The sequence below is a fragment of the Dendropsophus ebraccatus genome, chromosome 3 (genome assembly GCF_027789765.1).
Source record: "Dendropsophus ebraccatus isolate aDenEbr1 chromosome 3, aDenEbr1.pat, whole genome shotgun sequence".
In the NCBI taxonomy this organism is placed as follows: domain Eukaryota; kingdom Metazoa; phylum Chordata; class Amphibia; order Anura; family Hylidae; genus Dendropsophus; species Dendropsophus ebraccatus.
Genome location: NC_091456.1, coordinates 131,132,705 through 131,154,067, shown reverse-complemented (window position 1 = coordinate 131,154,067; position 21,363 = coordinate 131,132,705). Strand labels below are relative to the sequence as shown.

Genomic DNA, 21,363 nt, shown 5'->3' with positions numbered 1-21,363 from the left:
AGTAGACATGTTGCTAATGCTATTTAATATATAATTTATGTGGTATAACCACTTTCTGTATACGCAAAGAAGTTTCAAAGTTGGAAAAATGCATTTTTTCACATTTTTTCACATTATTTGGGTTTTTTTCATAAAGATTTGTTATGAGTATCGACTCCAATTTACCAGAAATGTAAAGTACAATATGTCACGAGAAAACAATCTCAGAATCAGCCGGATAGGTAAAAGCATCCCGAAGTTATTAATGACTAAAGTGACACTGGTCATATTCATAAAATTTGTCTCTGTCATTAAGGCCATTTCAGGCTCTGTCCTTAAGGGGTTAAGGCCACCTGGAGAAAGTGAACAGAGTCTAAAAACAGTTTGACACCCCTTATCTATGGGGATAATTCATGAAAAGCTCATGATTAGAGATGAGCAAACCGGGTTCGGGTTTCGAGTCCATCCGAACGCGATCGTTCGGCATTTGATTAGCTGGGGCTGCTGAAGTTGGATAAAGCTCTAAGTTTGTCTGGAAAACATGGATACAGCCAATGACTATATCCATGTTTTCCACATAGCCTTAGGGCTTTATCCAAGTTCAGCAGCCACCGCTAATCAAATGCCGAACGCTCGGATTCAGATGGACTCGAGCATGCTCCAGGTTCGCTCATCTCTAGTTTGTACCCTTAGGTTTTTTTTAACAGACTGATAATACCCTGTGTAATAGGGCCATTGATCGGTCGACTGCTGATTGCATCTGGATGCCACTTACGTGGGGTCAGCACATTTGGCAGAGCCGAGGGTTCATGTGTTCTGAATGGAGAGAATGGGGTATGACAGTGGCAGTAGCTTATCTATTAGAGCAGTGATTTTCGACCTTTTTTGAGCCGCGGCACACTTTTTATACTTAAAAAATCCCGGGGCACACCACCAACCAAAATGGCACAAAATGACACTAAAACAGTACATATTATACATATAGTTTATAATATAGATTCTAAATGTATTTATACTCTATCAGTGTGAAACCTGGGCCTGTATACTTCTCCCCACCATACTTCTCCCCACCATACTTCTCCCCACCATACTGTTTCTCCTCCATCCCCAGGTTTCTCTCCCCCATTGTTTTCTCCTGTTTCACAGGGGCACCATAGTTTGGGGAACTTTCCCCGCGGCACACCGGACCATGTGTCGCGGCACACTAGTGTGCCACGGCACACTGGTTGAAAATCACTGTATTAGAGAACAGAAGAATCAAAATGAAGCGCTAACTTCATGTTTGTGGAATGGAAGCCCTAGTTTGCCCGAAGAATACAGGAGTTTTAGAACTAGAGTCTTGTCTTGTATGCTAAGTTATCAGCATAAGTTTAATAGGAAAATGTGGCAGTCTGACGTGGCCTGCTGGCTTCTTCTTTGAACAGTAGATGGTGCCAGAAACTCTGCTAAGCTACATCCTACATACTGTTTGCAGCCGGAGACTTCATAACTTCTCTCAGAAATGTTACTATTTATTTTTCTTCTTCAGTGACACAGTACTAAAAAACGACAAGTAACCCTGTACATAAGGGGATGTAGATTGTTACACAAGCCCAGATATAAGAATTTCTTTTGTTGATGCACAAATGTTAAATCCAACCATACGCATTTACACTAAACAACAGATATGTAGTTGGCTGAATGAATTCCACTACATAGAACTACATAGAAAACTGAAGTTACATAGCATTAGAGGACTGAAAACAACAGTACTACACATTAGGTGCCTGTGTGCAGTGATTGTAAGTGTATATTTGGCTTGTCTTGCAAAAAATATGTTTACGATCGTTCTCTCTCCCAGCCCACCCATGCATGCATATACTCTGGAAGAAGCTTTCTAGAAAGTTGTGTCTCAAACTAATATACCAAATTATAAAGGGGTTGTCTGTTGAAACTGGGACTGGCTTAAAATTTAAAGTGCTACCTCTGTCCCCTGCTGCTGCTGTTCCATCGTTTACCAGGCCCCCACTCCATAGACTGTAAAAACAATGTAGCTAGTCACTAGCCTCATGCCATTTATTTTAGCATCCCTACTGAGACCAGCAATTGTTTGTAGTGTTCACACACATGTACAACACATTGCAGATAAAAAAAGGTCAGGAAATTCCAGACGCCCTCCCCATATAGCATATATGGCACGTATGTATACTATAACAGTCATGATCTATTGGATGTATACCAACTGTATGCAACTGCCATCAGCTTTGTACTATACATATATACATACATATACAATGTGTGTGTGTGTGTGTGTGTGTATATATATATATATATATATACACCCCGCCCTTTAAATATACCTCATCTTCTGAAAACAATTATTCAGTTATTACAAGGAGGTTTTCTGAGTATTATACACAGTTGTGCCAAGCTACTATATCTATTAAGGTATCTCTGTGTCGTTTATTGAAAAGTTGTCCATTTAGTCCCCTGAAATGTGCTTATTGGCCCTTGTTGCCAACTAATGTGCAGTTTTATTTCACACACTGTGATTGGTTGCAATGGAAGTATATAGTTTTGTTTGTTATAGTTTTTGTGCTAGCAGAACATGACAGATAAACCTTACTTTCAAGTATGTGAACAAGGTTGTAAATGTGGGAGTTTTCACTTTGGCTTTGTGCTAGAAACTTCCATTTTACTAGCTGAAGGCTGTTAACTTTGACGTTAAATTTCATTTGCAAAATATAGTCACTGCCATCTCTAATGTGCAGCTTGAAAAATGATCAGTGACTTTTCCAAAGTGTTTTTCATCTTAAAACAACACTTTCCACTAATGGAGACTGTCACAGTCTGATGAAGTCCCTCATGTTTTGTTTGTAAGCAGTGTAAAGCTGAATGGCAATGTTCAGTCCTCCTCTTGGAGATCTGTCAGGAGCCTTACTAAATCTGTCCGGTAAATGTCGTAGCTTGAATCATTGGTGGTAATAATAACCGTGTTTTCGGGGCTGCAGGATGTTTTTACTGCTTGTAGGGACAAGAATAAGAAAAGTGCACAATTCACTCTTAGAGATAAGCACTGTATTTGGTTGGTAGCCGCTGTACACAAACACATCCTCCCTAGATGTATTTCAACCCTCGCATATACAGAATAAACTGAAGCATACCAGGAGTTTTTGCTTTTTGCATGTGAAAAAACAGGCTTCAAAAGGTACTTATGGCTCTGTATGGCAGCAATATTATGGCTCTGACTTCATAAGGCGGCATATGGCTCTATGGTTGCATATTACATACCTCATGCCTCAGTGTGCCAAAGTTTGTAAATAGAAATATTTTTAAAATATTAAAAAAAGTTATATTTTATTACATGATTCTGTGATAATTGCATATTACATACCTATACAGAGTGTACCTCTGTACGCAACACCATTCTTTCTTAGAATTGGTTACTCTGTGGGAGTATCCATCTTTTTAAAAAAGTTTTAAAAGGGCCCCAAACTATTTAATATGAGAGACAGGCTGTAACTTACCCCTCCCATCCTGTGCTGATCCTTTGCTTAGGCTCTGGTCAGCACCCCTGCTTCTGGAGTCAGAGGTCATGGGCCATATTTCTTTTATCATGGCTTCCATGAATGAGTGTTGATGTCTGGAGTCTGGCACTGCTGACTGGCTGTAACAGTCATGTGACGGCCACTCCAGAGAACAGGGTGCCAAAGTAGCCTGAGCAGAGGATCAGGGTGGAATAGGAGGGGTAAGTCGGAAAAAATGTCCAGACTCCAGCTTTAAAAAAAAAAAATCTTAGAACAATTTAAAATTGATTTTGATATGAATTTTATAAGTTTTGCTCATCAATATATATTATGAGCAACATTCTAATAGGACACTGGCCCTATTAGATAAGGGTGGTCGGGGAAAAGTTGTCGGTCACTATTTGGCATTTTGTTTCTGAGCTGGAAGAGTCCATTGTGTGGGGGGAGATCTGTGCTGTTCTCTTCCTGGATGCTGGATGACTATATAAGCAGCAGTGTAATATGAAGATATCCTGTGTAATATAGAGGAGGAGAAGACCTAAGTAGTGTAGCAGTAACCTCTGTCCTCAGTGTGGTGCTTTTCTTCAGTGTTCTATGGCTGCAGGTGTGTGTATGTGTGTGTGTGTGCACGCTATGGCTGCAGCAGGCTGTGTGTGTGTGTGTGTGTGTGCGCTATGGCTGCAGCAATTTGTGTGTGTTCTATGGCTGCAGCAGGCTGTGTGTGTGTGCACTATGGCTGCAACTGTGTGTCTGTGCTATGGCGTGCCTCCACACCCACAGTGATCCCTCTATATCACTAAGTATGACTTCTCTATATCACTATGTGTGACCCCCTCTATATCACTATGGCTGAACTCTATATTACACATATCTGGCATTGTTTGCAGTGTTTCTGTGTGTATGGTGAATATTTAGTTAGAAACTAAAAGACCACCTGCTCCTTCTAGTCTAATTCTGAGTTCAGGACATGTAGGCTGGAGACTAGCTGCATCCACTGCACACACAGGAGAAGCTGCTTTATATCTTTCCTCATTCCCTCAGAAGTTGGTGATAAATAACTCCCCTGGTATATGTCCGGCCATTTATGAAGGAGCAGGAGTCTGAGTCGGCCCTGATAAAATTCAGGAGTCTTAGTTGGATTCGGAACTGCGGCTTACTGACTCCACAACCCTGCATGTAACATAAATATTTAAAGCATACAGAGCACAAACATTGTATTACAGATTCACATGCATTCAAAAAACGGCAGTATGCATGTGTCCCAAGCCCACACAGTCACAGAGAAATTGATCACATGTGTGACTGGAAAATCCCTTGAAAAGCAGCACCTGTGGTATCTCTCTTCAGACACAAACTTATACAGCTGGCACACATTACAGGGTGACTGTCTTATCTATCTTGTTGCAAAAACAAGGTTCTCATCCATTGGTATGAGGACTGTCTCAACTATATTACCTTCACAGAGCACATAAGCCCTCATTCTTCACCTCTAACTTGTTTGTTGTATTTTGTCTTTTTTTTTTTTTTTTTTTTTTGACATCTGTTTTAAATTATGTTTGGATGGAGTTTTACTATTACAGCAAGCTGAAATATTTAGCATTTTTGTATTTAATTGATATTTTAGTAATGTGTCAAGCTGATTTGATGAGTCATTCATTTTCCTCTAGTTATTGTGTTAACTGTACTGAATTGTAAGTTTTTCCATCTAAAGTAATCCAGCTAAAAATCAAAGAAACAACCCATGTTAACTCCTTTAGCTCTGGCCAAATTTAAAAACCTGGTGCAGGTAGGGGGAAACATAATAAATAAGCTAAACTTACCTGTCCCCATGCCCCTGCAGTGTCGCATCACCTCTCATGGACCTCCACTTGTCTTGTGCCAGAGATTTGTAATTTACTGCAATTAAGGGTGCCTTTACACACAGCCGATTTGCAGCGGATTTCATGCAGCGAATTTGCAGCGAAATCCGCTGCGGATCCAGTGCGCGTCAATCCCAATGAGAATACATACTCAAAGCAGGATTGACATCTGCTGTGTGCATGTAAGTTAAAGAGGTAGTGCAGCCCCCCCCCTAAAAAAAAATAAAAAAAATAGACGTACATATAAATAGGAAATATACTTACCATCCCACTGGTGACGATCGCCGTTCGAATTTCCCGCCGGCCGCATCCCCGCCATCTCCGTCTGCTGTCCTCACTTCTAGGTCCGGGTGCAGTGAATGGAAGAGAAAAGGCTGCTGGTGCACATCCGCATCGGCAGCCTTTTCATTGGTTAGAGTGCATCACACGGCTTCAAGCAAGCTCAACCAATCGGCTGAGCAAGCTGGAAGCCATGCGATGCGCTCCAGCCAATGAAAAGCCTGCTGGTGCACATGTGCACCGGCAGCCTTTTCTCTCCCATTCACTGCTGTGGAAGACAGCGAAGAGGAAGGACACCAGGACCACCCCCTTCTCTGAGGACATTGACCCAAGATGGCGCCCTGGAGAAGAGGACGGGGTCGACAGTATTTTGGTATGTATACTTTATATAACTTCTGGAGGGGTGGGGGGGAGTCAGACATCTTATTAACATACATTACAAAGTTAGATAACTTTGTAATGTGTGTTAATCAAGCAGATTAACACACATTACATTACCTGCTCCGCGATCCAGCTTGCTTCGGGGTTCCTGGCGTCTGCTCGTCCCCCTCAGCCAATCAGTGCGCTGCCCTGCCGCAGCCACTGATTAGCTGAGCGGCACATCCAGACGATAACCCCTGAAGCAAGCCGGAGAGCGGAGCAGGTAATGTATACCCCGGCCGGCGGGGGGGGTTAACTTACATACACATGTCACGGGATGTCACAGCAGCTGATAAGCTGATAATGGAAGACTGGAGGTTTTTGTTTTAATAGAAGTAAATTACAAAGCTCTTTTGCTTTCTTTTTTTTTTTTGCTGGAGTACCATTAAGGCTTAATACAGTGAAGAGGGTGTGGCAAGAGTAGTTAGGAAGTGCAGTTCTACAGCTCAGCTCAGTAATACATCATGATAATCCAGAGTGATAAAGTGAAAGTGTCAGCTTTAGGTCATGCTCTGAGCTCAAGTGTCAAAGAGGCGGTGCTAATCTACAGGAAGCTCCTCTCCCTGTCTTGATTGATATGCATGTCCCAGTGCGTGTAGGAGAGCCATACTAGTGTATTAGTTGACATGGGAATATCCCTTTAATGTAATTGTGTGTAAGGTATATAGTTAATCAAAAGCATAATTTGCTATACAACTTATATTTTTGAGTTGCACCATTGCCATAAATGTTAGAATATTCTTCTTAGAATTTAGTGACAGGACAGTTATTATACATATGAAAACAGCAAGAAAGGTCAAACATGGTCTGTTTATCTATCTTGTTAAATTATTGCTCTATTACATCATATGTAAGTTGTCATGATGTTTGTGCAGTAGGGATTTGAATTCTAGTTCTATTCCCCTATGAATGATATCACAATAAGTTGTTCTTGGCTGCGGACAAAGTAGCTGTACTGTTATCATATTTATGTCACTTCCCAAATGTCCGATGTCCGAGGGGAACTGTCTCATCTGTCAAGCATGGTGGGGATATTGTTATGTTGTGGACTTTATGGCTGCCTGTGAAACAGAGTCTCTTGCATTAATGAAGTGAATACTGATAGGCATTTCTATATAGTGTGTTCAGATAAATGCTTCACAGCGTATCACAGTGGTGGATAACCTAAAGCATACTGTTAAACCACCAAAAGGCCTGATATAACCTTACCTCTGTATAGCTGGGCATGGTTTTCAGTTGCTAAAGGCAAAGCTAAAAATGCAGCAACAGAACAAAGTACACGAGGAGTAACCTAGAGCTTGGTAATGTCTGTGGGTTCCAGACTCTGTAGTTTGCGTGTTAGTTTGTATACTTTTCTACTCTCTGACTATGTATGGAAATGGATGTAATTGATCTTCTCTTCACCTGATGTAGATGTAAATATAATAACAGGACACATGCACTGAACCCTCCAGGGATCTGATGGTTGGCTCAGCAGCTGTATACTCCATCTTTCTACTCCGCATGGCTGATGTCACGGAAAGATGTATGTGGTTGTAGAAAGGTAGATCAGCAGCAATACACTGCCCAGATAGTTACAGTCATAACTAGAATGCTAGTCAAAAAGTTTACTAAAAAAATGCAGTAAATACTTCATTTACAATAAAGAGTAAAAAAAATGAAATAAGAGGAGAGAGATAAAGATAAAGGCCAATGCTATCCTTTGTCAGTGGTGTATCACAGTGCTTCTCAATTCCAGTCCTCAGGCCTCACCCACAGGTCATGTTTTGAGGATTTCCTTAGTATTTCACAGGTGATATAATTATACTCAGTGCATCAGGTGATCTTGGTATGGGATATCCTCAAAACATGACCTGTTGGTGAGGCCTGATGACTGGAATTGAGAAGCACTGGTGTATCAGGAACTTTAAACATGCACAATAGAAGCTTGAAGAAGCTTATATTACAATCTACCTAGTTTCATTAGTGAAAATGTTTTAATCACTTTATTTCCACGTTGGCTGTATGTTTAAGGTTTTTAAAGGGAACCAGTCACCCCCCCCCCCCGTGCCGGGGTGGAGGCTGCCCAACCCCCTGCTAGAGCCCCGGATACTTACCCCATCTCACCAAGTCCCGCTCCTGGAGCCGGTCCCTAGACTGAGATATCTTTGTCGGAAGCCAGGCGCGAACGCTGCAGAAATGAGTCAGACGCCCATTGAGAATGACAGCTCTATTCATTCTCTATGGGCATAGGACTAATCTCTGCAGCACACGCGCCAGGCTTCCGACAAGGATATCTCCATCCCGGGACCACATTGCTTCTTCTCCACATTGCTTCTTCTGGATTGTCATATGTACCTGGGTCCAGTTCGGTGAGACTAGCACCCATTTATTTTTCATTTTTTCTGGTGCTGCTGTAACCTGTTGTTCTTTTGTCTGTCCCGGGACCGGCTCCAGGAGCGGGACTTGGCGAGATGGGTTAAGTATCTGGGGCTCTAGCGGGGGGTCGGGCGGCCTTCAACCTGGCACAGGGATGACAGGTTCCCTTTAATAATGATCCCAGTCTTTATAGAGCGATTGAAGGCTGAGCATGAAGTAAAGTCAAACACTATTATTTTAATAAGATTGTGGGCATGTACAGTTAGTTTGAATGATAAACAATAATATTTGAAACCCAAACTAAAAACTAAAATCTTTCAATAAGGTTCTTGTGAACTGATCTTGTTACATTGTAGTTCATTTGGTATCAAGTCATTTGGGCATCCACTGTCTTCTTCTTACTATGCCATTGTGAACTGAGCCTTAAAGCGACTCTGTACCCACAATCTGACCCCCCCAAACCACTTGTACCTTGCACCACCCCTCCGTCCCTCCTCCCCTCTCTCCTCATCATTGGGTATGCTCCAGGCAGATTGCCTCCTATTCCCCACCTGTGTCAGCCCAGCACATGGACTGGATCGTTAAGCACAAATACTCCCGTTTTGGCACGGGCTGCAAGTTTAAAAGTATTTTTTAGGACAATAACTGCATCACCTGCCGAACAGACCCCAGGACAGATCTTGTATTAAAAGCAGCTATCCGAAGGTACAAGTGGTTTTGGGGGGGGGGGGGGGGGGGTCAGATTGTGGGTATAGAGTCGCTTTAAAGCGAATGTACCATGTATAGAACGGCACCAGATTGAGGAAACCGATGCTGCGGTCGTTTTTTTGAACTGTGCCCCGATTCCTGTGTACGGCGCCATTCTATTCACAGGCATTGGGCCGGAGGTGAAGCACTGGAGGCGTGCCTGTGAATAGAACTGCACTGTACACTTGAACCGGGCCACAGTTTAAAAAAAGGACCGCAGCTCCGGATTCCTGTATCGGCGCCGTTCTGTACATGTGCAGTGCTTAAAGCGAATGTACCTAATGGCACATTCTCCTTAAAGGGGTATTCCCAATTCCAAAAAGTACCCTCAATTCAAAGGGAAGGGGATAACAAGCTGTTTGTTGGCACCACCACAGATCCCAAGACCAAACAAAATTGTCAACGCACCACACTAGCTTCATTCAATCTCTATGGGGCTTATGAACGTTGCCGAACTCTCGATCGGTGGGGGTCTACTGATCAGCTTGTTGTTGCCTATTCTGTTGGTGAGGAATAACTTGGAGTTAAGTGTGTTGATTTGTGGATTTTTGAGCTTTTTTGGTTGGGGTGATTTTTTTTTTTTTTTTTGAAACCTTTTGAAAAATGAAAAAAGCAATATTATTGGTTGCTATAGGCCAGTGCTTCTCAAATGTTTTCTACTGAAGCCTCACCCAGCAGGCCAAAGCAGTCTGTGGTGGCAGTCCATTTAGGACCTTAACATAATCCTTGGGCCACCTTTCTCCTGTCTCTAAGGTCTATATACCAATAAAGCAAGCACATAATAACTTAATTATGTTGCTAAAATGGAGATTGCTGCAAATATTGGAAAGCTTGTGCAGATCATGGTCACTTCTGTGAAAACTGCCTCCTCAGCTATGCCTCACCAACAGCCAGGGTGCGCCTCACTAGCAGGGCCTGCATCACAGTATGAGAAGCACTGCTCTAGGCAAGTGCCCCACTGTTCATTGTACAAGGCTTGGTAAATCTCCTGGTAAGATGGAAATAGCAGAACATTGCTAAATATAATTGCAGCCAGCTCTGTGTTCATGATCTGACCATTATTATCTTACCAGATTTGTCCATCTTTATTTTACAGGTATTTGTGGAAACTCTGGACAAGTGCTTTGAAAATGTCTGCGAATTGGATTTAATCTTCCACGTAGATAAGGTATTTCTAGCTCATACTATATATTACGAAATGTGATTAGAGGGAATATAGTCGTTTTAAGAAAAAGATATTATACTGTATAAAGATTAATGCCTTGTACTCGGAAAATATGTATTATTATTCCTTTTCATTAAGGAGTATCGTACTACAGCAGATTGCTACCTCATTTGAAGTGTAACAATTATTTGTACAAACTTCTGGTAGTTCGTACTGAGTATTGATGAGAGTGTGAGCTGTGGCAAGCAGTATATACTGTCTATGGGACTTCCAGTATTTGCTATTGCCAGGAGTCAAATACATTGCCATTATAATTCTGTAGAGCGCTATTTATAGCTCTCTAAAGTAGGAATGTAGAGGCACAGCACGTGCACCCTAATCCCCACCAAGTGGGAATGTAGAGGCACAGCACATGCACCCTAACCCCCACCAAGTGGGAATGTAGAGGCACAGCACATGCACCCTAACCCCCACCAAGTGGGAATGTAGAGGCACAGCACATGCACCCTGACCCCAACCAAGTGGGAATGTAGAGGCACAGCACATGCACCCTGACCCCAACCAAGTGGGAATGTAGAGGCACAGCACATGCACCCTGACCCCCACCAATACAACCATCTGACATATCAGTGTGACATGTCAGAAGTTTGTCCAATTAATAGTTACACTTTAAATATCTCACTGACTTTATTATTGACTGCTGCTCTGATCAGTGAATGTTCTCCTGCTTTTGAGCATTTTGAAATAGTATTTTTCCCCATTCATGTATTGTATCTGTAATCAGGATATAATTCAGACCATACTTTTACTTGGTCAGTTAACCATATAAAAAAGCGCTATGTTTATATGATTGGTATACAGATGTTCTGATTATGCCAGAGAGTGGTAATAACCGCACAACCATTGTTATTAGGCTGGAATCACACCTGCATTGTGTGCCTGTGTCATAGGTTCCATGAAATACACTGAACAAAATAGTGCAGAATTGTCTGGACCCCATTAAAGTTAGTGGTGTCCATTTGGAGTTGTTTGTCTGGTGTGTCACAGATCCGTCAGTACCATCTTTTTCCTATTGTTCTGCTCTAGTGACAGCAGAACAGTGGAAAAATACAAGGCTAGTGTGAACCAAGCCTTAAGGGGGTATTCCAAATTCCAAAAATAACCCCCAATCCAAAGGCAAGGGTATAACAAGCTGTTTGGTGGGACCCCTGCAGATCCAGAGAACAAAGAAAATTGTCCAATGACTAAATAGAGTGCACCACCCTTGCATGACCAGATCTCCATTCATTTTCTGTGGAACTTCTGAACATTGCCGACCTTAGGATCAGTGGGGGTCGGACACCAGTGATCAACTTCTTGTTGTTGGTAACTTGTGGAGTTAAGAATATTACTTTAATGGGCAAGATCCTTCTTTGTGTCATCTCCTTGTTCTAAGCAATGTATAAAGGCATAATCAGACATATCTAAAGGGGTTACCCTTGGCATAAAAGTATGGCATCTATACCTAAGCTGACAAAAAATTCAGGTCTTCTTTGGCTTCTATGGTTGAAACTCTGCATGAAACTCCTACTGAGTGTAAGAAATCCCTTACGTTTACGTATCCCACTTTGGTGCTGATAAAATTTTAAAACTTAAAAGAAATTTACTAGGTACAGCAGCTACATCATAGCCTTTCATCCAATTTCTGCATCGCATCCAAATATCTTATAACACTGGGGCCGCAGTTTTCCTCCATAATATAACTTCTTAGCCGTTCCTTCAAAATACTAAATCACAGATCAAAACTTTCCCTCATTTCCGCTTAACTTTCCTATCTGTCTTGCTGCCTCTTGTGAAACAGATGTGAAATTCTTGTTTATAGTGAAAGTTTCCACCAGTCGTCGGTGGAGCAGTCGTTGAATTTAAATGAACAGATGCCAGATGGCTCTATTTAACTTGGATGTGCAGGAATGAAGTATAATATTGTTCTCTTTCTTTGTTCTGCTCTTGAATCTTTAATTTGTTTTTCTACGATGAACTCAAACATTTTACATACGTTCTGGTTATTGGGAGGAACCGCGGTGACAATTCTGGGCACAGGAAAGGAAATATTTATATCTTTGCTACAGTAAACAACTTAACTTTAAAGTGATATTACAATGCATTAGTTAACACTCTTTCCTATTGTCAGTATGACAGGAAACTAACTGGCAAGATGTTAGCATGTTTGCTATATAATATGCATTAGCAACATACCAAACATATTGAAGATCGCTTGGTCGTACTATAAACCAAGCACGTTTCACTCTTACAGGTTGTTCACATTTCTACTCTTGTTTTTTATGATGACCAGAATAATGTCAGACCCATTAGTATATAGGACTTGTTTCAAGGTTAGTTATATTGGAAATGTCTTCTGTAATACTAGTAGAAACATGCATTATGCACATCAACGTAGCAATCTTTATGTACATAATATAATTGTTTCATTTTGATGTCAACTGGTGCCAGAGATCTGTAATTGACTTCTAGTAAAAAAATCTCGAGTCTTTCAGTACTTATCAGCTTCTGTATGTCCTGTAGGAAGTGGTATATTCTTTCTAGTCTGGAGAGCAGGACAAGGTTTTCTATGGGGATTTGCTCATTGCTTTTTTTAATAGAAATAAATTAGATACATTGGCACTTTGTGGTATGTTTTTAAACTTTTTTTTTTTTTGCTGGATTACACTTTTAAAAGTTTCTTCGGAAGTTTAGATGACCCCCTCCCATAACTCCTAGTGCTGCAACTGAGCATGCTCGACTAGAAGGTTAAATCTGAGACACAGGTTGTGACCCCAGGTAATGAACTTTACAACGGTTATACGGAGTTGTAAAACTTTTTATATAGTGTAGTGCTGCCCTAGGGTCCTCCGGCGGTGTCTCCAGGTCTGGGTCAGCAAAGATAACTGAAGATCTTCTTACATTGTGTATCATCTTTCAACAAGAATTAGTCTGACCAATACCCAGAGCAGATGTATTGTATAGTGTTATAGCAGGGAATGCTATTCAGAACATACTGGGGAGAATGTATGGAATTGTCTAAAAGAAGAGGGAATTGAAACAGAGGTATATCTGCTAAAAATGTCATTAAGAATATTCTCAACTTTGTATTCTTAATTTCTTGTAATTCCACTCTTCATATTGCAAAGAAAAATGGCTGCCAGTTTCAAGCATGTATACTGGGAGTTTTAGGTGAATAAAAGATGGTAATGCAGCTAGTGCAGCTGTTTACTCCTGGAGCCACTTAAACATTTAGTTTCACATGAATGGATGCATATAGCTCACAGTCAATAAAGTAAGGCCTAACAACATTTTCTTTCCTCTATTTGGGATTTGTTTAGGCCATGTTGACAAATATCTTATCAATGTATATAGGCATCTACAGGGGAGACATAGTATTCCTGCACAATATACAGTAAGTGGATATCTGTCTTCTGTCTTTCTATCAGGTCCACAACATACTTGCAGAAATGGTGATGGGAGGTATGGTCCTAGAAACTAACATGAATGAAATTGTAACTCAGATTGATGCTCAGACAAAATTGGAAAAATCTGAGGTAAGACCTTATCTGTATTATTGTTATTCTGTATTGTATAAGTAGCCCCGGCATTATTAACTATTAGGGTGCTTGCACACAGGACATTAGTCCTCAGCTTTTCTGCAAATAAATCCACAGCAAAAAATGTAAAAAAAACAAACAAACTAAACAAAAACAAAACAAATAGTTTCAAAACCCCCAACTGCAGATTCTGTTGTGGATCCTCTGCTTTTTCACAGCATTATCTGCTACACTATAATATTTAAATGAAAATCCTCTATAAATCTTCACAAAGTAAATTAACGTGTGGATTTAAAAACTGTTCCACAGCATCTCAAACACTTTGCTGCTACTGTAAAACGATCCAGATTTTTAACATGCAGTTTTATGGTGGAAAACCTGCATTGTTTCTATCCTGTGTGCAGGTATTCCTTAAAGTGACATAAAGTTGTTTCATATGTTGTCATGTGTTTTTTCTTATGCAGTTGCTATCACTGGTGCATCTTCTGTAGTATTTCATGGTGCCCATTACAGTCAGTGAATTACATGGTTGCACCAACCGACCATTAGACTGGCTTAAAGTGTAACTATCATTTGTAAAAACTTATGACATGTCAAAGCGACATGTCAGAAGTGTGTATTAGTGGGGGTCTGGGTGCTGAATCACTTGAATAAAGGGGCAGAAGCGATTAGCAGCGCACACTCTGTCCCTTCATCTCTGCTATACGGAGTTGAATTCCATAGACTGCTCGTATTAGCAGTCTACGGAACTATAACGGCAGCCTATGGAAGTTCCATAGGCTCCATTATAATCCAGTTATACTGCAGTTACAGCGAGATGAAGAGGCTGAGCGCTTCTGCCCCTTCATTCTAGCTCTCTAGATCTCCATTATAAGTCTAGGGAAACCACTTAATCCAGCAAGATGGGGTGTCAAACGCTTACAAGTGTGCGTCTCATAGCTCATACTTCCTTTCCTGTTCCTTTACTATTGAGTAAATCAACATTCATAACCGCAATTTTTCTTAGTCTTAGAAAGTATTGCATAAAATAAAGATTAGATCTATGCGCAATATGTACAGTATGATAACATAAAAATAAAATAATCTTTTGTAAGTCTTTATCATCTCTGTTCTGGTAAGACACAGCCCAGTAACCTTCACTTCATATAGCTTGATAACATTGATATTTATTACTTGGAAACTGCATGTTACAGGAACAAAAATAATGGTAAGATGTTTGCTCTCCTTTAAGTAGCTTATATTTTTAGACATTGGTTAAAATTTTGTATTTTGTCCATGGTGTGCTTAGCTAGCTTAGTTATATTCACAGCATGGTAGATATAGCTACGAGATATGTCATTAGAGAGACTTTGACCTGATATGTCACTTGAATCTTACATACTCTTTTAAGCCGTGGACAAGTAGTAAGGTGAGTAAGCAGTTCTTCCAGGACTTTACAGACAGTGCTGGTAATGTATGAAAACTAATAAAGAGAAGTAAGAGGTTTCTTACTCCCCCACCTTCACCCCCTAACCAAATATTCTATCCTGTCCTGCACTTCTTTGCTCTATTAATTCCCCACCATCTTCAAAGGCTCTACTTGCAGTCATTTAATAGGAACCTTTATTCTGAGTTCCCTCATGGGATTCCATACTGAAAGTCCATGTCATTTTATAGTACAATGTGTTTGGGCTTTCTAAACCCCATCCTTATGGGGGGGACTCTGGCCATGTCATTTCCATTACTTATTTTTGCTGAGGATTTTATCCTTTACAATGCATAGGCTAAAGTCTTTTTTGTGAAATTCACAGAGAAAAATATCTGCCACAACTGGCCTCCACCCTTAGTGCTTACTTTCTAAGCTGATCCCCAGATGATCCAAGATGATCCCCAGTACAATACAATCCAGGTATCAGAACGCTCTGGTGTGCTGAGCCATATGACTTTGCAATCTTCACATTACCAGGACAGAGCTAATGAAGGTCTCCATTGGGTGACTGCGATGTATTTTGGGAAAGCATATAGTTTTTCATTATGCAATACATAAGCATACTGGTTGATCATTTTGAGATGTTAGATGTCCGTAGAGGCTGATTTATAGCAGTTTCTTCTGATATTCAGAGTGTGTCAGCTTAAACATGTACAAAACAAGAAGCGGGGAGCAGTCTTTGGTGTCTTGTGACTTCTGAGCGCAAGGGTCAGTAGGCCCCCAAGTGCTGATCTGTATACCGGGGATAGTGATATATGGATGGAAATTGTTTACTCAGAATAATCCTCACTTTGCTCATTGTTCCATGCATTTCCTCTTTAAACATTACATGAATTGTTTACACCATAATTACAACTACAAAATAGGATATCTGCAAGAAATTGCTAACATCACATACAAAATTACGAGCGATCCCCAAATGCATAATAACCACTAAATATGTATAGTGGTTTCTGTAACTCTGAGTTGTTCTAAGTTTCACCATGAGCGTATATGCCTATAAATGTGATGGCTATTCTCCATTATTATAATTGGTTTGTCACTTTTCATTTAGCAGATGAGTGTAGTTATTTACAATATCAGATCTGCTAACCACAGTGCTCATAGCTTAGGGGACCTGAGTCACTGTATAATCGAATGATTATAAGATATGAGTCAGAGCAGAAAGCATTCATATGAATGACATGGCCACTGTGTGAAATAACAAGACTACATGGTGAAAACAATTAAGACAATGCTGGATATCAGGGAGACGTAACCTATGGCCAATGGCATACAGGCTACTGACTCTATACAAAGAAACCTAAGCGCCTAATAAGCGTTGTTAAAGTTAAGTCTGATCATGTGGGAAATTGTAATCTGTTCACTTGCCTGGAAGCGGTTCCCCTTTGCGACTGACACCTCCACGAATCAGAGGTTCCTGTCATAGTCTGAAGGTTTTTTCAAACAAAAGGTCACAAAAGAACGCTAGGCATAGCTTGTACATTCTGTGATGTTTAGTGCACGGCACGAGAGCACCACCTATTAGGCATTACACTAGGATTAACATGGTTTAAGTTGTGCCTGGAGTCTGTTGGTCCAAAAAGTAGACTTTGTTGTTTTTCATTGCAGTAAGGGAGAGCTTTAAATTCTCGAAAGGCTTAAAATGTAGGAGAATGTCTTGCACTTTAAGTGGCAAGCTTAAACTTTACTTTAATTGTAGAGCAAGAATACATAGTGTGAAGTCTAAAGTGGTAGATTAAAGGGCTAAAGAGACCAGTAAATGTATGTGTTGTGGTGGTTGTAAATAGAAATCAGTGTGACATTAGAAATCCCAAATGTCAAAAGTAAACCTTGTGATTGAAAAGACATGGTCATGGACTAAAAGGTTTAATAAAACTTGGCGCTTTCATGAGTCCTTTTGTGACATATTCATTCTCTCATTGACTTATATTTACAGATCCTGCACCGAACATCGTTGTCTAATTTTTGGGAGCTTACATGCATTCCTAATAAGCAACATGTTTAAAAGGTTATTCTGATTTATTTAAAAATACTAACTTACAAGTATTTAAACTACAAAGTGTTTGTTGTGTAAAATAACACAATAGATCATACTCGCCTTGCTCCAGTGCTGCTGCTCTAGTCCCTTTGTTTAGCTTCCCTGGTGGTGATCTTTTCCTGCACTGCTGCTAATGTTTTAAACTGACTGCAACATCAGTGACTGGCAGCAATGGTTTCAGACCGCCATCAGCCCAGCAGGTAGAATATGTCATTGGGGTGAGTAACCAGAGAGACCAAAGCAGTGGCAGTGGCACTGGACTAGACAAAGTAAGTATAATTTATTTTGTTTTACACAAGAAGCAAACTTTGTTTTTATTTAAAATACAAACTAAACACCCCTTTAAATGGGCACTGTCACTTGAAGAAAAAAAGAGGAGAAAAAGCTTGAACATTTGGGGTCTAGGTGTCCAAACCTGACCGTTGGAGTTGGGAGAGGTTCTACTAAGGGCATACCTGCCCAGCTGACATTCAAGAGGCAGTCTTCATTGTAAATCCTTGGAGACCATCTGCAGCAACACTGAAATCACAGCGAGCACTTCAAACTGGCTTTTTATAAGGATCAGTGGAAGTCTAAACACCCAGACCTTGACCAATCAAAAACTTTTGGTATGCCAATAGGACATGTAACTCAAAATGCAGTAATTGGCCAGCACTCCACTGAGTCACACTATGCAATTTGTACGCGCAGTGGCTAAAATACAGACAAAAACAGAAAAGTGCAACAGGACCCTGCAATTGCCAGGGCTTACTGCACATACTGCCCCCCCCCCCCCCCCCCAGTGTATATGCAATAAACCTGTTCTAAAGATCTTTAGAACATGTTTTATCATTTTAGTTTCTTTGCAGGTTGCTGTTGCACTTTCCTGTTTGTGCCTCTAGGACATTTCAAACGTTTTTGTTTTTTTTCAAATGACTTTTTCCAAATCACTTTAATGGTACTTCAGACAGAACAGATCATTCAGCCTGTTTAGAAAGAGTCTTGCCGCTCCTTCCACACTGGAGTCATGGCTTCAAACCAGTGCTAACTACTCCCACATCTAGTTATGGTTCCTGGGCTGTAGTCACTTCCCTCCGCACTGTAATCCCACCTCTGAATAATGTAGCAGGCTCCTGATCTGTGAATCACGCTCAGAGGTGGGGTTACAGCACGGAGGGGAGTAATTACAGCTTGGCAGCCGTGAATACAGCACAGGAAGGAATAAAACTACACTTTCAGGATTTATATGGTAGGAAACGCTGCAACATTCTTTATAACATCAATATTGTAACTCGGAACCCTAAGTCCTTATGATTGGTACCCTTTTAAACACTGTCAGCAGAGTAATGAAACAGGCAGTGTTAAGACTATAGAACAATGTATGTTATGGCCGTATTATCAAATCTGGGGCAAGCAGTAAGCAGTTGTTATGGGAAACATAGTCTAGTTACTGCTATGTCCCCCCCCCCCCCCCCCCAATACCTTCAACATTGGCCATCTGGTTGGTTGCTCAATGACCAATTGATCCACTTTCCCCTTGTTGTTAACACCCTCATTGACCATCCTAGAACAGAGTCTTCTCCAAGAGGAACCTTGTTCTCCTGGTTGTGGGATTTATGTGCATTTATTTATTACAAAGTATCTCATTTGGTTGTTTGTTTTCTTTCAGTAATGTTCTTTATTGCAGGACTGAGGCTGTGTTCTGTCTAAACACCAGCTCATTCATTAACCATTTGTGCTAATCTGTGTTCTCCCAATGGAAAGCTTTATATTAAATGATCATCTGTATGTGGTACATGTACTCATTTACAGTTAAATAAACTTGTAAGGAACTTGTCATCACATTCATGCTGCCTGAACACAAGTCATTAGGGCGGTCTCCAGTGACTTCTGTGTGCCCTGATGGCCTTGATTGTTAGGTATCTCCCTAAATCCAAACAGGGAGGGAACTATTCAAGGCTGGTGGGGTGGGCAAAAACCATTGGGGACCATCCTTATAACACATTGTTCCCACAGCACGAATGTGATGACAGGTTCCCTTTTTAAAATGAAGCATTAAATTTGATTATACACCCATATAAATTGGAGAGAGATTTGGATAAAAAGTATGTATATAACAGTGTAAGCTAAATTTAAACTATATTAGTATCCTGATAGGTGGTGCACTGAACTTTTAAAATTGAGTATTCTCGGAAGATATGGCCACATTTATATGAGTTCTTTGATTCTCTGATAAGTTCTCTGATTTTTGGTCACAGAAAAGTTTTAAAGGTAATTTGTTAGCACCTGGACCCGACCCGAGGCGCTGACGGTGCGCTGTAGGTGGTATTACATCAGTTAGCAGCAGGTTACTTGTGGTTTTTCTGAATGTGGAGGGGGGCTGTACAATATTGATTTTCTAACTGTAGTCAAGAGTCATGCCTCACCACTCCTTTCTCCTCCTTCATGAATATTCCAAACTGCCGGACCTCGTGCATGATCTTGCCATCTTCCTGGTCTGTGCATGCGCTGCTGATGTCACAGGCCATGCGCCTCCTACGCAGTGGCGCCGCAATGATGAGGCGACCCGAGTCGTCTGCCTCAGGCGGCGCCACCATCTGTTATCATGGGGGCGGCCAGTGGCGTAGCTACCACGGTCGCAGCGGTCGCCGACGCGACCGGGCTGCTACCAAGGAGGGGCCCGCGGGGCCCCCCCTTGCCACTATACTGCTCCCATCCCACTCCCTCTTGTGACCGCAAGCAATGTTTTGCCTGCGATCACAAGAGGCAGGCTGGGATGGCCCCCGGCTGACTTGCGGGGCTGGGAGCATCTTGAGGGCAAAAAAAAACAGGTCCCGCGAAGCTCTGCCCCCTCCGCTGGAAGCCCCTCCAGTGCGCATGACAAGAAGACTAGAGGAACCATTCAGGTGAGTAAAGATTTTTTAGTTTTAAAGGGCATGATGGGGGTGTAGTGGTATGGTGATGATGATGGAACAAGAGGATGATAGGTCGTGTAGTGGTATGATGAAGGAACAAGAGGATGATGGGGGGTGTAGTGGTATGATGAAGGAACAAGAGGGTGATGGGTTGTGTAGTGGTATGATGATGGAACAAGAGGATGATGGGGGGTGTAGAGGTATGATGAAGGAATAAGAGGATGATGGGGGGTGTAGTGGTATGATGGAACAAGAGGATGATGGGGGGTGTAGTGGTATGATGATGAAGGAACAAGAGGATGATGGGTCGTGTAGTGGTATGACGAAGGAACAAGAGGATGATGGGGGGTGTAGTGGTATGATGATGATGGAACAAGAGGATGATGGGGGTGTAGTGGTATGATGATGGAACAAGAGGATGATGGGGGGTGTAGTGGTATGATGATGATGGAACAAGAGGATGATGAGGGGTGTAGTGGTATGATGATGGAACAAGAGGATGATGAGGGTGTAGTGGTATGATGAAGGAACAAGAGGATGATGGGGGTGTAGTGGTATGATGATGGAACAAGAGGATGATGGGGGGTGTAGTGGTATGATGATCATGGAACAAGAGGACGCTGGGGGGGTGTAGTGGTATGATGATCATGGAACAAGAGGATGATGGGGGTGTAGTGGTATGATGATGATGGAACAAGAGGATGATGGGGGGGTGTAGTGGTATGATGATGGAACAAGAGGATGATGTGGGGTGTAGTGGTATGATGATGGAACAAGAGGATGATGAGGGGTGTAGTGGTATGATGAAGGAACAAGAGGATGATGGGGGTGTAGTGGTATGATGATGGAACAAGAGGATGATGGGGGGTGTAGTGGTATGATGATGATGGAACAAGAGGATGATGGGGGTGTAGTGGTATGATGGTGGAACAAGAGGATGATGGGGGTGTAGTGGTATGATGATGGAACAAGAGGATGATGGGTGTAGTGGTATGATGGTGGAACAAGAGGATGATGAGGGGTGTAGTGGTATGATGATGATGGAACAAGAGGATGATGGGGGGTGTAG

The 21,363-nt window shown here is 41.5% G+C and overlaps 1 protein-coding gene across 1 annotated transcript in view; it reads left to right on the top strand.

Annotated features, from left to right (window-relative positions):
* The window catches only part of AP3S1 (adaptor related protein complex 3 subunit sigma 1), a 70,064-nt gene that overhangs the window by 25,916 nt on the left and 22,785 nt on the right, over positions 1-21,363 (top strand). The window contains exons 4-5 of the mRNA XM_069964584.1: positions 10,245-10,316; positions 13,781-13,888. Coding sequence (XP_069820685.1) covers positions 10,245-10,316; positions 13,781-13,888 — 180 coding nt within the window. The remainder of the gene's footprint in view (positions 1-10,244; positions 10,317-13,780; positions 13,889-21,363) is intronic.